The 12,675-nt window shown below is 38.7% G+C and overlaps 1 protein-coding gene and 1 long non-coding RNA gene across 3 annotated transcripts in view; one reads left to right on the top strand and one right to left on the bottom strand.

The window, feature by feature from the left end:
- LOC129739302 (MOB kinase activator-like 1) overlaps window positions 1-10,996 on the bottom strand; it is a 37,340-nt gene extending 26,344 nt beyond the window's left edge. Inside the window, exon 1 of the mRNA XM_055730710.1 lies at window positions 10,602-10,996. Coding sequence (XP_055586685.1) covers window positions 10,602-10,615 — 14 coding nt within the window. The 5' untranslated portion in view covers window positions 10,616-10,996. The remainder of the gene's footprint in view (window positions 1-10,601) is intronic.
- LOC129739303 (uncharacterized) lies at window positions 2,044-9,460 on the top strand. Of its 2 annotated transcripts, XR_008735813.1 has the most exons (6): window positions 2,044-2,296; window positions 2,402-2,473; window positions 2,545-2,645; window positions 2,713-2,798; window positions 2,858-3,174; window positions 8,639-9,460. It is a non-coding gene; the product is annotated as an uncharacterized LOC129739303 (long non-coding RNA). The 2 variants fall into 2 exon arrangements; XR_008735812.1 differs by lacking the exon at window positions 8,639-9,460 and having other exon boundaries at window positions 2,858-3,886.
- Window positions 10,997-12,675: the final 1,679 nt, after the last annotated feature.

Here is a 12,675-nt window from a genome sequence, read left to right as displayed (position 1 = left end):
CTTATACTGCGCAAACTGCTACGTCCTTCGTTGGGTGAGATTTGTGACAACAAATAGGGTGAAAAATATTTTCCACTGTTAAGATCTTTAAAAAACAACACGTCGATTGATTTCCTACGATTTTCCAGTGCATCCAATCCTACCAGCATACATAATGCGCGATATTCCGGCATTTCGTCATGCCAACCAAGGTTCCTTAGGGCGTATCTCAGAAATCGTTTTTGGACTCGTTCAATTCTGTTTTTATGTACATTGTAGTATGGCTGCCACACTATACTGGCGTATTCGATAGCAGTTCGGATAAGGCCGACGTAAATCGAAACAATGGTGTAAGGGTTGTCCAGCTCGTGACAAATCCTACTTACCATACCGTACATGGAGTTTGCTTTGGCAACGACTTGTTCAATATGTTTTGAAAAATTGAGTTCCGCATCCAACTCAACGCCTAGGTCCTTCACCGAAGATTTTCTAGCAATGATACTGCTGTTTTCGAGACGATATTCATGCAAGATGTTATTCATCTTTCGAGAGAAGGTTATCGTGCTACATTTTGAGGCATTAATTTTCAATCCAAACGTGCTGCAGCACTCAGAAAATCTATATACAGCGTTTTGAAGAGTCAAGCAATCCTTGGGATCTCGAACTGGAAGGTACATTTTCAGATCATCTGCGTATATCAAAACAAACACGTCACGCAACACTCCGGGAAACTCGTTCATAACAGTGATGAAAAGAAGGGGTCCCAAGTGACTTCCTTGTGGTACACCACTGTTAACCGAGAATACGCTGGATCTCGCATTTCCAAGCTTTACAAATTGTACTCTTTCTGTTAGGTATGAACCAATCCACTGCAGGCAAGTACCGGTAATTCCATTTTTACATAGGACAGACAGGAGAGCATTAATGTCGATCACGTCAAAAGCCTTTGACATGTCGGTATATATGGTATCAACTTGTAATCCTTGCATCATCCATTGAGTAGTGCGAGAAACGAATTCCGCCAAGTTCGTTACTGTTGAACGCTTTTTCAAAAAGCCGTGTTGAAAATCTGACATCTTTCTTTCTAACCATGGGTACATTTGGTCGTAAATTATGCTTTCGAACAGTTTGGGAATAGCAGAGAGAATTGCTATCCCACGGTAGTTTTCAGCAGGCAGTTTAGAACCATTCTTATGAATCGGTAAAATATGTGAGATCTTCCATAGTTTTGGAAACTGACCTTCACGAATTGAAGCTGAGAATAACAATTGCAAAGGCACTTCGATGCCGGTTACGCACTTTTTGAGAAATGAATTTGGAATTCCATCAGGTCCACTTCCTTTGGACTCATCGAGCAATAAAATTTTTCGTTGAATGTCGGTGATCGATACTGTCAATTCAGGAATAATTTCGGTTGCGGCTTGGAATCGTAGTTCTGTATTTATATCGTTAACGCTGTAAATACAGCGAAAATATTCGGCGAATAATTCTGAAGCCTCATCCAAAGTATTTGCCTTTTTGTTGTTGAAAGAAATATTTTTCGGGATTAAATTCGTCTTACGTTTGGAGTTGACGTACTTCCAAAACCGTTTCGGTTCTGTTTGAATATCTCTTTGAAGTTCGTTTAAATACGTGATACGTTGGGCTCTATGCATAGTGTTGAAAGCATTGGCCGCAAATCGGTAAGCAGTTTTATCCGGCTGAGTTTTACTTCTACGATACTTATTATATTTCTTTTTCTTATCTTTATGAAGACGAATTGTTTCGGCGTTGAACCATTCCGGATATTTGGTTCGATTCGGTTTCTCTATGAATGTTCTACAGTGTTTTAGCAATATGCCGTAAACAACATAGTAGAATGACAAGACGTTAAAATCAATAGAACTTTCAACGGAGCGTGAACTTTCAGCAACGTTATCGAAGACATCCAGACTGCTTAAAAATTCGAACATATTTTGAGCACGCTGTTTAGCGCTATCATCGCAAAAATCTTCATTCGACATAAACACGTTATTCCATTCAATCTCCAGCAGTGATTGAGAAACGGCTACATCATCGAAATGCTTCAAATCAATCATTACCTTGTTTTCCTGATCCGATCCTGTGTCCGCGTAATGCAGTTTGTCAACATTGACACTTACAACCATTGCAGTATGGTGCAATTCGTTTTGTATCAGCGGTACGCATTTCTCTAATTGGCAGCTTTCCTCGTCGTTTGTAAATAACAAGTCAAGAAACCGATTGTTTTGATTAGGTATTCCACATACTTGAAGCAGATCCGATGCAGCCATATCATCAACAAGGACGACTTCTTCCGGTAAGCGAACATTATTCGGCAAAAGATGAAGATCAGTTTCTTTATCTCTATACCAAGTTGTGTTTTTCAAATTGAAATCTCCAATGACCATCACTTTACTTTCAGCCGGTGCATAATTAACTAGCGCATTTATACTTGCCGTATGAGCACAGTAACGATCACAGCTTGAGCCAGGAGGTAAGTAGATGCAGCAGATAAAAATTTCAGTTCCGCTCAAAAGTATTTTCACGGTAACTTCTTCGTTGCAGATCGATTCATTAATCACTGTGCTGGAGAAACGATTGTTCACAGCAATCAATACTCCTCCTCCGGAAATCTTATCTGAATTCGCAGATGTGCGGTCACAGCGGTAAGTTGAAAACGTTCCAGGAAAAATCATTCGTTCATTGATAGTTTCATCCAAATTTGTTTCACAGAATGCGTATACATCATAATCGTTTTCAAGCGCAGACAAAAAAACAGCCTCGAGTCTCTTTCTACTGCGAATGCTGTTCATGTTTTGGTAATATATACTCAAACTATTCTGTTTGGTCAGCGAGCAATTGTTTTCTCTAATTACAGGCGGATTAATGCGAGCCCGAAACCGAGAGGAACTATCAGCTGAAACGTTATTGCTGGCAGAACGATAGCTGCATTGTTTGATCCGTGCGCCGTGGCAAAAAGGAATCGACGATTGGCTGTTTATCGCTGACTGTTGGTTGAGCGATGGAAACAGCGGCGGTGGTGACGTTGGTGGCATTTTGTGGACCGAATCGAAAAATATCTGTTCTGCGAGTGAATTTGAATTCAAATTCACGGAAATAAATTCCTTTCTGCCAAGTCGAGGCGGAAAGGGCCTTTTCCTTGTTTTCGATATTTATTCCAACTTTGAATGACACGTAAGTTAAATCATCTAAACGCGCTCCCTTAGGTACCAATTTAACAGCTTCTATTTCGGAATCAATACCCAAATTCGATTTGACCAGATTAATTATATCATCAACTGTTTTTTGAGGGTCGAACTTAGACAGATGCAGCCAGAATTTCGGATTGTCTTTAACAATTTTGATCAAACCTCCCGAATCAACTTTACTACCTTCGGTTTGTACTCTTGGAGTTGATTGGAAAGGGTTCGAATTATGAATCGTACGATTACGTTTTGCGCTGGGAGGCGGCATTGTGAAGCTTCCCGGGCGCTTCGGTGTACGAGGGTTAGTTATATCGAGAATTGCATTTATTTTTTCGCTATTTATTTTTATTTCATTTCTTAGCTCTTCCAGGATCCGATTGTGTTGTACTTCCACTTGCAGCACAGCAGCATTGGTGGATGCTAATGCGGCTGTGAAAGTTGCGTTTTGCATCACTTTGTTACAAGCAACACACATCCAACGAATCTGGGTGTTTTGCTTGATAGCTTCGTGCAGTTCAGTGGAAATTTTAACGCATTTTAAATGGAACGTAGACTTACAAAACCCTTTACAGGTGATGGCTAGCTCTCGAGGAACGGATGTTGCACATAAATTGCAGCAGTCAACCATTTTCGCTAAGGCGGGATTACAATTATTTCGACGAAGCAGTATTCTGCTCTAGCGTATCTTTTTACCGGAACACTTCAAGCTTTTTCTAGTAGGCTACGTTTTAGAAGGACAATCGTTACAAATTTAAAATTTTTAAACTTATAGAAACATTAAAAAAACGATAAATTAAGATCACATTTTCATATGTGATGAAAGAAATTAGAGAAACATGCACACAAAACTTTCGGGGCTCCACTTAGCAAAAATTCGCTGTTACTTCCCGTTAGCAAAACTATTTTTTTACTTTAGAGTTAGCAAAAAGCTAAATTTGCTTGATTTGAGTAAAAACTAATTTTTCTGGCCGCTTTTCTTTTGAATAACAGCCGCCTTTACCGCCGAAAAGAAAACATAAGTTCGGTTACGGAAATTCGGTGCCAGCGGTGATTTTGATGACCAAGCGGACGACGACCAAGCGGATCTATACTGGAAAGCAAACAGGTAAAGACCAATCTAGACGCAAACAAACTTTTTAAGTTTTTCATATGTAAATTTTCCATTTTTACCAGGATGGCGCTCCCAGCGAATACAACACCAAAGCCGGGGATTCACCTAAGAGGTTGCCAAGTCTCCGAAAAAGGAACATGCTTAATGTTGGCCGACGATGGAAACATCCGGAAACGAACGGTCAACCTACCCACATCCGGAACAACCCGATCCAGGCGCCAGAAAAAAGTAATTATTGGCAAAGTTCGAAAAAGTTTTCACAACGCTGGTGGACAAGTGTAAATCCAGAAAATAAATTAAAGTAAAAGGTGAAAGCATCAGTGTTTTTTTTATTTTAAATTTGATAGCCTCCCTGCGTTTCTAAAGGAAAAATTATAAATTTTGTAAATAAAAATTCTTGGCGGTTTTTTTCTTCGGATTTTGCTAGAAATTTGAGTAAAAATTGCGGCGGCTAACTTTTTCTCTGGTTTGCTAAAATTTTAGTGAAAAAATATTGCTAAATTGATTGCTAAATTTCTAGCTGGTCAAATTTGAGCAAAATTTTGCTAAATTCCGGCCTCGAAAATTTTGTGTGTGAACTATCAAAGAACGAAAGAACATAAGCCGTAAATATCATGAAAATTTCGAAAAAGATACAACGGCTCACCGACAGGACTTGAACCTAATAGAGGGAAAGATCACATGCGGGATATACATGGTGTTTCGATAGAAGGTCCAGCAGTTGATCGGCAGAGCTCGATTGCTCGTGTTCGCCGGTTCCATCACGTTCACCGTGGTGGAATTGGCTAACGCGCCGTTGTACCGAAGCGGAGATTGCAGGTTCAAGTCCTGTCGGTGAGCCGTTGTATCTTTTTCGAAATTTTCATGATATTTACGGCTTATGTTCTTTCGTTCTTTGATAGTTCATGTTTCTCTAATTTCTTTCATCACATATGAAAATGTGATCATTTTCAGGTACAAAGATGTACCAAGCGATTTCATAACATCAGTATTGATTTCAACAGAGCAACACCTCCCTGTGTAACTGGTCTGCTCGGAACCTTGAGCGGCACTGATTGCTTCTTCATCTGACCGTAAGTTGCGGCAAACCCGAAGCAATCGACCATGTGCTCGTTCGGCTAAAATCCCGAGTCGATGGGTGGGGTTAGAGAAACAAGAGAGATTAATAGAGGGAAAGATCACATGCGGGATATACATGGTGTTTCGATAGAAGGTCCAGCAGTTGATCGGCAGAGCTCGATTGCTCGTGTTCGCCGGTTCCATCACGTTCACCGTGGTGGAATTGGCTAACGCGCCGTTGTACCGAAGCGGAGATTGCAGGTTCAAGTCCTGTCGGTGAGCCGTTGTATCTTTTTCGAAATTTTCATGATATTTACGGCTTATGTTCTTTCGTTCTTTGATAGTTCATGTTTCTCTAATTTCTTTCATCACATATGAAAATGTGATCATTTTCAGGTACAAAGATGTACCAAGCGATTTCATAACATCAGTATTGATTTCAACAGAGCAACACCTCCCTGTGTAACTGGTCTGCTCGGAACCTTGAGCGGCACTGATTGCTTCTTCATCTGACCGTAAGTTGCGGCAAACCCGAAGCAATCGACCATGTGCTCGTTCGGCTAAAATCCCGAGTCGATGGGTGGGGTTAGAGAAACAAGAGAGATCAATAGAGGGAAAGATCACATGCGGGATATACATGGTGTTTCGATAGAAGGTCCAGCAGTTGATCGGCAGAGCTCGATTGCTCGTGTTCGCCGGTTCCATCACGTTCACCGTGGTGGAATTGGCTAACGCGCCGTTGTACCGAAGCGGAGATTGCAGGTTCAAGTCCTGTCGGTGAGCCGTTGTATCTTTTTCGAAATTTTCATGATATTTACGGCTTATGTTCTTTCGTTCTTTGATAGTTCATGTTTCTCTAATTTCTTTCATCACATATGAAAATGTGATCATTTTCAGGTACAAAGATGTACCAAGCGATTTCATAACATCAGTATTGATAAATTAAGGACTATGAAATGCAAACATAAACAAACGACTTCTTCTTCTTCGCTCCTGCACCGCTTGTTAAAGTAGTCCCACATCACCCTGCTCTATTGGCTTGAAGTAACTAGGCTGAACGCTACAGTAGAGAAACCAGCGACCTTCCCTTGACTTCAAGAACGCTAACTTCGACGACATCTTGAACATTCTGGGCACTATCGACTGGGTATCTGAGCTTGACCTTTCAAATCCCAACGCTGCAGCTGATACCTTTTCACACATTCTGAATTATGTCATCGATCGCCACGTTCCAAAACGCTCTAGCGGTGGAAACACGCGAATCCCCTGGATCACGACTGAACTGCGACAACTGAAGACGGCAAAAAGATGTGCTCTTCGAAACTCCAAGAAGCAAAAATCATCCTACACTAGGGATATATATCGTAAACTTAACTCCGTTTATAAAAAAAAGCCAGTGAACGTTGTTACCATAACTATCTACGTCGCGTACAACGTAACCTCAAGTCTTGCCCAAAATCCTTTTGGAAACACGTAAATAGTCAGCGGAAAGAACCTGGTATACCTTCAAACATGTTTTTGGACGGCATGACGGCGAACTCTGGCCGTGGAATCTGCGATCTCTTCGCTCAAAAATTTTCCAGTATTTTCACATCAGCTTCAACATCCCCAGAACATTTGACTAGCGCTTTCAGGAACGTTTTGCCATTGGGCTTTTCAATAAATGGTATTGAAATCGAGGAAGCAGTCATCTCTAGAGCAGCAGCGAAGCTTAAGAACTCCTTTTCTACGGGCCCAGACGGGATACCAGCTGCTTTTTTAAAAAGTTTTATGAATGTTTTGCTGACCCCTATTCGGCTCATTTTTTCAAGCTTCGCTAGTTAGAGCCACCTTCCCAGGCCCGTGCGAACGACCCGTCCATGGGGGGGGTTTTCGAAATTTAAATTTAGCCGAAAATAATAACAATTCCAAAAATACACAAGAAATAAGTAAATTGATTTCTAAACCTTTTTTTTGCTAATAATTATCACACAAACTCAAAAAATAATACATTTTACTAATAAAATTAATCAACATTTTCAAAACGAATCAAGATGAATGTTCCAAACCAAACCAATGCTATTTCCCGTAAGTTATTGATAAATCATTCAAAATTATGTTCCTTATTCTGAACTAGAAATTTGTCTGAAAATAAATTCTAAGCAGTCTAGATATCAAATTTGAAATCAATATTTCTTCATTTTCAATGGAAGGATTGATTTAAAAAAAACCACTGTATCTTGAATTTGGAAAAATTATCACGATTAGAAATGTGAAATCCCGATTAGGAAAAACATAATTAAATTTTATTTGATAAAAAGAAGAATATATTTAAATTTTTTTCAAGACTGCCAGTGATCAAAGTCAAAGATAAATCCCTTTTCTATATAAAAATTTGTCCAGTAATAAAAGGCAAACAAACTAATGAAGTTCAAAATAATAACTTTATTCGTATATTCATAATAAAACATGTTCAATTATTCACAAATTACAGATTGAGAAATTATCAATTGAAACTGATGAAATAAAAATAATGAATTCCAAGTTTTGTTGTAAATATTCAAAGAACAAAGATGATAAAAATTTGGTTAAAATTGCGCATTAAAATTTAACTTTGAAGTTGGTACTTTGAATCAAATCAACTTTAGATAAGATAAATTAAAAATCATGGTCGATTAAAAAAACATTATTTAATATAATAAAAATAAGAAAAACTTTTATAAATTTTTAATCGACAGTTTTGAAGTTTAAAATTTTAAGATCTGAATATTTTGTCGCTATCAATTGGAAAATTGGGTCCTGAAAATGACAGAAAGTGGAAATTAAGTTTTTCTTATTGAAAATTCAGTTTCAAAGGCAGAAGATTATGTTTTCAGAACTCAAAAATTCAGATTTGAAAAACGAAGACAAACTTTTTACTAGAAAATTCTGTTTTTTGATTTAAACAAAATATGAAAAAGAAAAAGATTAGTTTTTTTTTTAATTTTAGAAGGATTTTTTTTTTCATTAAACTCGTTCAACCATTCTAAGAAGATTTAAAAAAAGAATTTAATTGATGACTTAAAGGAACTGCATTTCGATGCCTATAATTGAATGATTGATTTGGTAGATTTAAGCGTCCTGAACTCGAATATTTTGTGTCAAATTTTGACTATCACCTTCCGTTTTGGTGGTATGGAGTTTATAAGCTTTAAAATGTATCAGTTTTCAGCGAAATCAATCGTTGATAACTGATGAAGTAACAAATCTACGGTTACAGAAAAAAAAAACTAATTCAGATTTTCCATCCTTGAATACGCTTCAGCTGTTTGGTGTCCCTACTACCAGAACGGTGTCGATCGGCTCGAGGCCATTCAGCGGCGATTCTTGCGATATGCCCTTAGACACCTGTACTGGCAAGACCCCTTTCGCTTGCCCAGCTACGAAAATCGATGCCGCCTCATAGATATCGACACTCTTCAAGCCCGCAGACAAGCAACACATGCCTCAATTGTCGCCGACCTCCTGACATCGCGAATCGACTGTCCCACGCTTCTGGAGGATATTCCGCTTAGTGTACGACCCTGTGGATTTAGGAATCAGGATCTTCAATTGTACATTCCCTTTCGAATGAACAATTACGGAGCTAACAGCGGTGCAATGAAATCGTTCAACCGTTTTTCGGAGCATTTTGACTTCGACATTTCGAGGGATGTTTTCCGAAGAAAAGTGATTAGGGCCTTGAGAACCCCATAGTTAGATTGAAATGTTTTGTTTTTAACTTTAATTTTAAGATATCATTTGGATCAACATGTGATCCGTTGATCAGAAATAAATAACAAATAGTGAACCTATATGTAAGAGAAGCGACGGCTGAAACACAAAATTCCAATGGATACAAAAGAACTGTCAAAAGCGATTCCAATCGATCCGAGCTTTTGTCGTGGAGCTTTAGCTTTCTAATTGAAAACTCAACCAAGAAGAGTATTGTGATTGCTGTTGTGGTTCAAGCAAATAATTTTTAAACTCGTCATATGAATTTATGTTTAGGAGCAATTTTTTCCACTGGTGGTTCGTGTTCGTAGTTTGAAAACTATAGCCGGTGACATAGTGAGTGCGATGCGATGCGAACCGGCGAATGCGATTCAATGCGGCGAACCACATTTGATGAAAATGTATGTGAATCGCTTAAACCTGACATACTCAACGCGGCGAAGCAGATGTCAATTTGTTCCGCCACTCAAGTTCGCATTGGCCGCGTTCGCAAATTCGCATCGCATCGCTCTCACTATGTCATCGGCCTATGTGTTTGTTGACAAAATTCAAGTCATTCATACCGTTTATCGCGATCTAAGGGGCATCAAATTTCAATATTGTTTTGTGGGATTTACTGAGCGTTCACTTTGGAGCCTGAACATTGAGCAACAAAACGGTGCTGAAGATTTCTTTGTCCCAGCTTTCGGCGATGTGGCCAGATATTTTAGATTAAGAGGGATCACATGTCGCTTCTTTTTTATGAAGGTTCACTAGTTTTGGAACTTGAAAGTATCAATAAGAACTTAAATTTTGAGCTGCATAGAACGGACTTTATATCAATGATGGAGCTGAGTAAGCGTTTTTGAATTCTATTAAGCGGCCCTAAAAGAATGCCCTCAGGCCAAAATTAGGACCGGATGATTCAATTATAGTGAACCAGTGTTAGTGTTAATTCTGTTAATAAAAATGAATTTAAAATGTAAATTCTTTCTTTTTATTATTCAAAATTACTTATAGGAACTTCAGACAACAGAAAATATTTCTTCCAACTGGAACAAAAAAGGAAAATGGTTCAATGAAGCAATCCTTTCAAATCTAAATCTAAATTACATTGCAGCAAACGAGAAAACTTTGCATCAAATGGAACTGTTTTTTGTTTCAAAACATTAATATTTTGATTCTAAGATTATTCAAAAGAAACATTTTTTGGAACAAAGGAAATTGCATTTGAATCAAAGGAATTTTTATTTATCCCAAAATCAAAGGAAAAAATCCTTTGTTTTTGCGGCACTTTCCTTTGAAATAAAAATCTTTTCGCTGCGTGAACTTAGTCAAAAATTTCCGATTTCCGACTTTTTCCCGATGGATTTCAAATCCCGACTTTTTACCCAATGAGTGGACACCCTGGTTTATCTATGTCAATTTGTTCGTTTAGACCAAAACAACCATTTCTAGAAAAAAAATTAACAGCAGTTTGCACTTGCCCCGGTGTACCTTATATTTTAAAGTTAATAGATGTGAGAATTACTTACAATAGAAAACTCATTCTTGTTGATCTCGGCGCGGGTGCGGCGGAAGCTCGATGTTTGTAGCTGCACAGGTTGAGAACTACTGTTCCGTCAACAAAAAAAAAACGAACAGCAAACTCAGGTAGGAAAAGGGCAAATGAAACCAGCTCGGCAAAAATAATATCCGCTTTCCACCTTTCGGAGAACCGCTCCTGGCGATCCTCGTCGACGAACCTATGGACTATTAGAAAACTACCCGACGAACACAAAAAAACTGACGTTCAAAGGTAAAATTACCAGAAAAAAACTTAAATAACAATCGCACTTTGACAAATTCCAAAAATGTGAGGAAAATATCAAACTTTTTTCTCAGGTTCTCTGACTTCTTTCACGTCTTGTTCTTCTCTATCGTCGATGGTTGACAATCAGGCTGGGTTGCCAGGTGCCCAGATTTGTCTGTAAAACCAAGACTTTTGACCCTTCGTCCAGATATTGGTCAGACACAGATTTTGCCCAGATTTTTGCTGAGAGTGCCCAGATTTTACAGATTTTCAAAATTGAGTGATGAAACCAATATTTATGGATCGGATTTGATCCGTAAGTGCCAGATTAGACTGAAATCTCGCTTGTATTCATTGGTATTTCACCAAGCATTCATTACCAATTCTTTTTTTTAAATAAGATCAACGTGGTACGTGGTAGGAAACAGTGTTCTCAGTTCGAAAATAACCTCAATACCACAGGACAACCCCCCATCCCCCCGCCCACACGCACCGTCAAATGTCTTGTTTAATACCAAATTTGTGATCTTCCCTGTGCACAGACAAACACAGACTTTTTTCAAAATTGCCCAGATTTTTACACGCTCCTTGTTTTAAACTCAAAATTAAGTAGTTTTGGTTCAAAACAGCACTTCAGTTGCAGCCCTCAACTTTGAGTAAGACTGAGCAAACGCAGAAACTAAGTTCTGACTGGCATACTCAAACCTAAGTTCGAAAGCGAGTTCCATTTTTTGAACTTTCTTTATGCCTTTATTCGTAGCTACCCAAAATGCAGTTCTCGCAGCCGAACTCGCTAAGTGCTTTCAGTTCAACACACGCGAGGAGGGTTCAATTTTTAGTTCATTAGATCGATCTCAGTTTTGCTCCTTCGCCGAAGGAAAAATGGGATTAGTTCGAACTTCCTTTTGAACCATCGCAAGGAGGAAAAAAGGAACTCAACTTTAGTTCATACAATCGAACTATGATTTGACCACGGTCAAACAGCAGTTCAGTGGCAGCCCTCAGCTTTGAGTTTGATTGGGCAATAGCGAAACTAAGTTCTGACAAGCATACTCAAAACTAAGTTCAAAAGCGAGTACCATTTTTTGAACCGTTTTTTATGCCCTTGTTCGTAGCTACCTGAAATGCGGCTCGGCAAAAATGGTACGAATGGGATTAGTTTTGAGTTCGCAGTTCGAACTCCATTTTGAACAATCGCGAGGAGGAAAAAGGGTACTTAACTTTAAGTTCATAGAATCGAACTATGTTTTGAACCTCGGTCATACTTAATTTTGAATTTAAAAAAAGGAGCGTGTACTCCTCGCCACCTGGCATCCCTGCAATCAGGGGTGCCAGGTGGTTTCGTCAAACATCACACGCTCGTTTCCATTTAACCATATTCTGTTCAAAAATAACCATTTTATGACATTTGCCTTAAAACTGCCAATATGGTTATTTTTTATTAATTTTCTCAAGATGAATTTCAACCATTTTGGTACTTCTCGAGTATAAACCACAAAATGGTTGAAAAATTTGGCGTTTTTTCGTCGCCATTTTAAAAACGACGGTAGTCATCGGAGTCGAACGCGTTTAAAAAAATTGATTATATTCCACGTAACTCAATCAAGTTGTCGAGTGAACATATCAAATCCGTGAGAGATCATGGAAAGTAAAGGGTTTGTTTAAATTTTCGTTACAAAAATAATCTCAATAATCACCAACAAAAAACAAATTCCAGGGCACCGAACGGACACCGCTTCAGGACCAATAAAAAAACATACAGCATCGAAGCGACCAGATACGTGCACCCAAATTATTCAACACAACCACTACCACTT

Source organism: Uranotaenia lowii, chromosome 1 (genome assembly GCF_029784155.1).
Source record: "Uranotaenia lowii strain MFRU-FL chromosome 1, ASM2978415v1, whole genome shotgun sequence".
NCBI classification, from domain to species: Eukaryota; Metazoa; Arthropoda; class Insecta; order Diptera; family Culicidae; genus Uranotaenia; species Uranotaenia lowii.
Note: the sequence above shows the minus strand (reverse complement) of the source record. Positions and strands in the feature narration are given on the sequence as shown.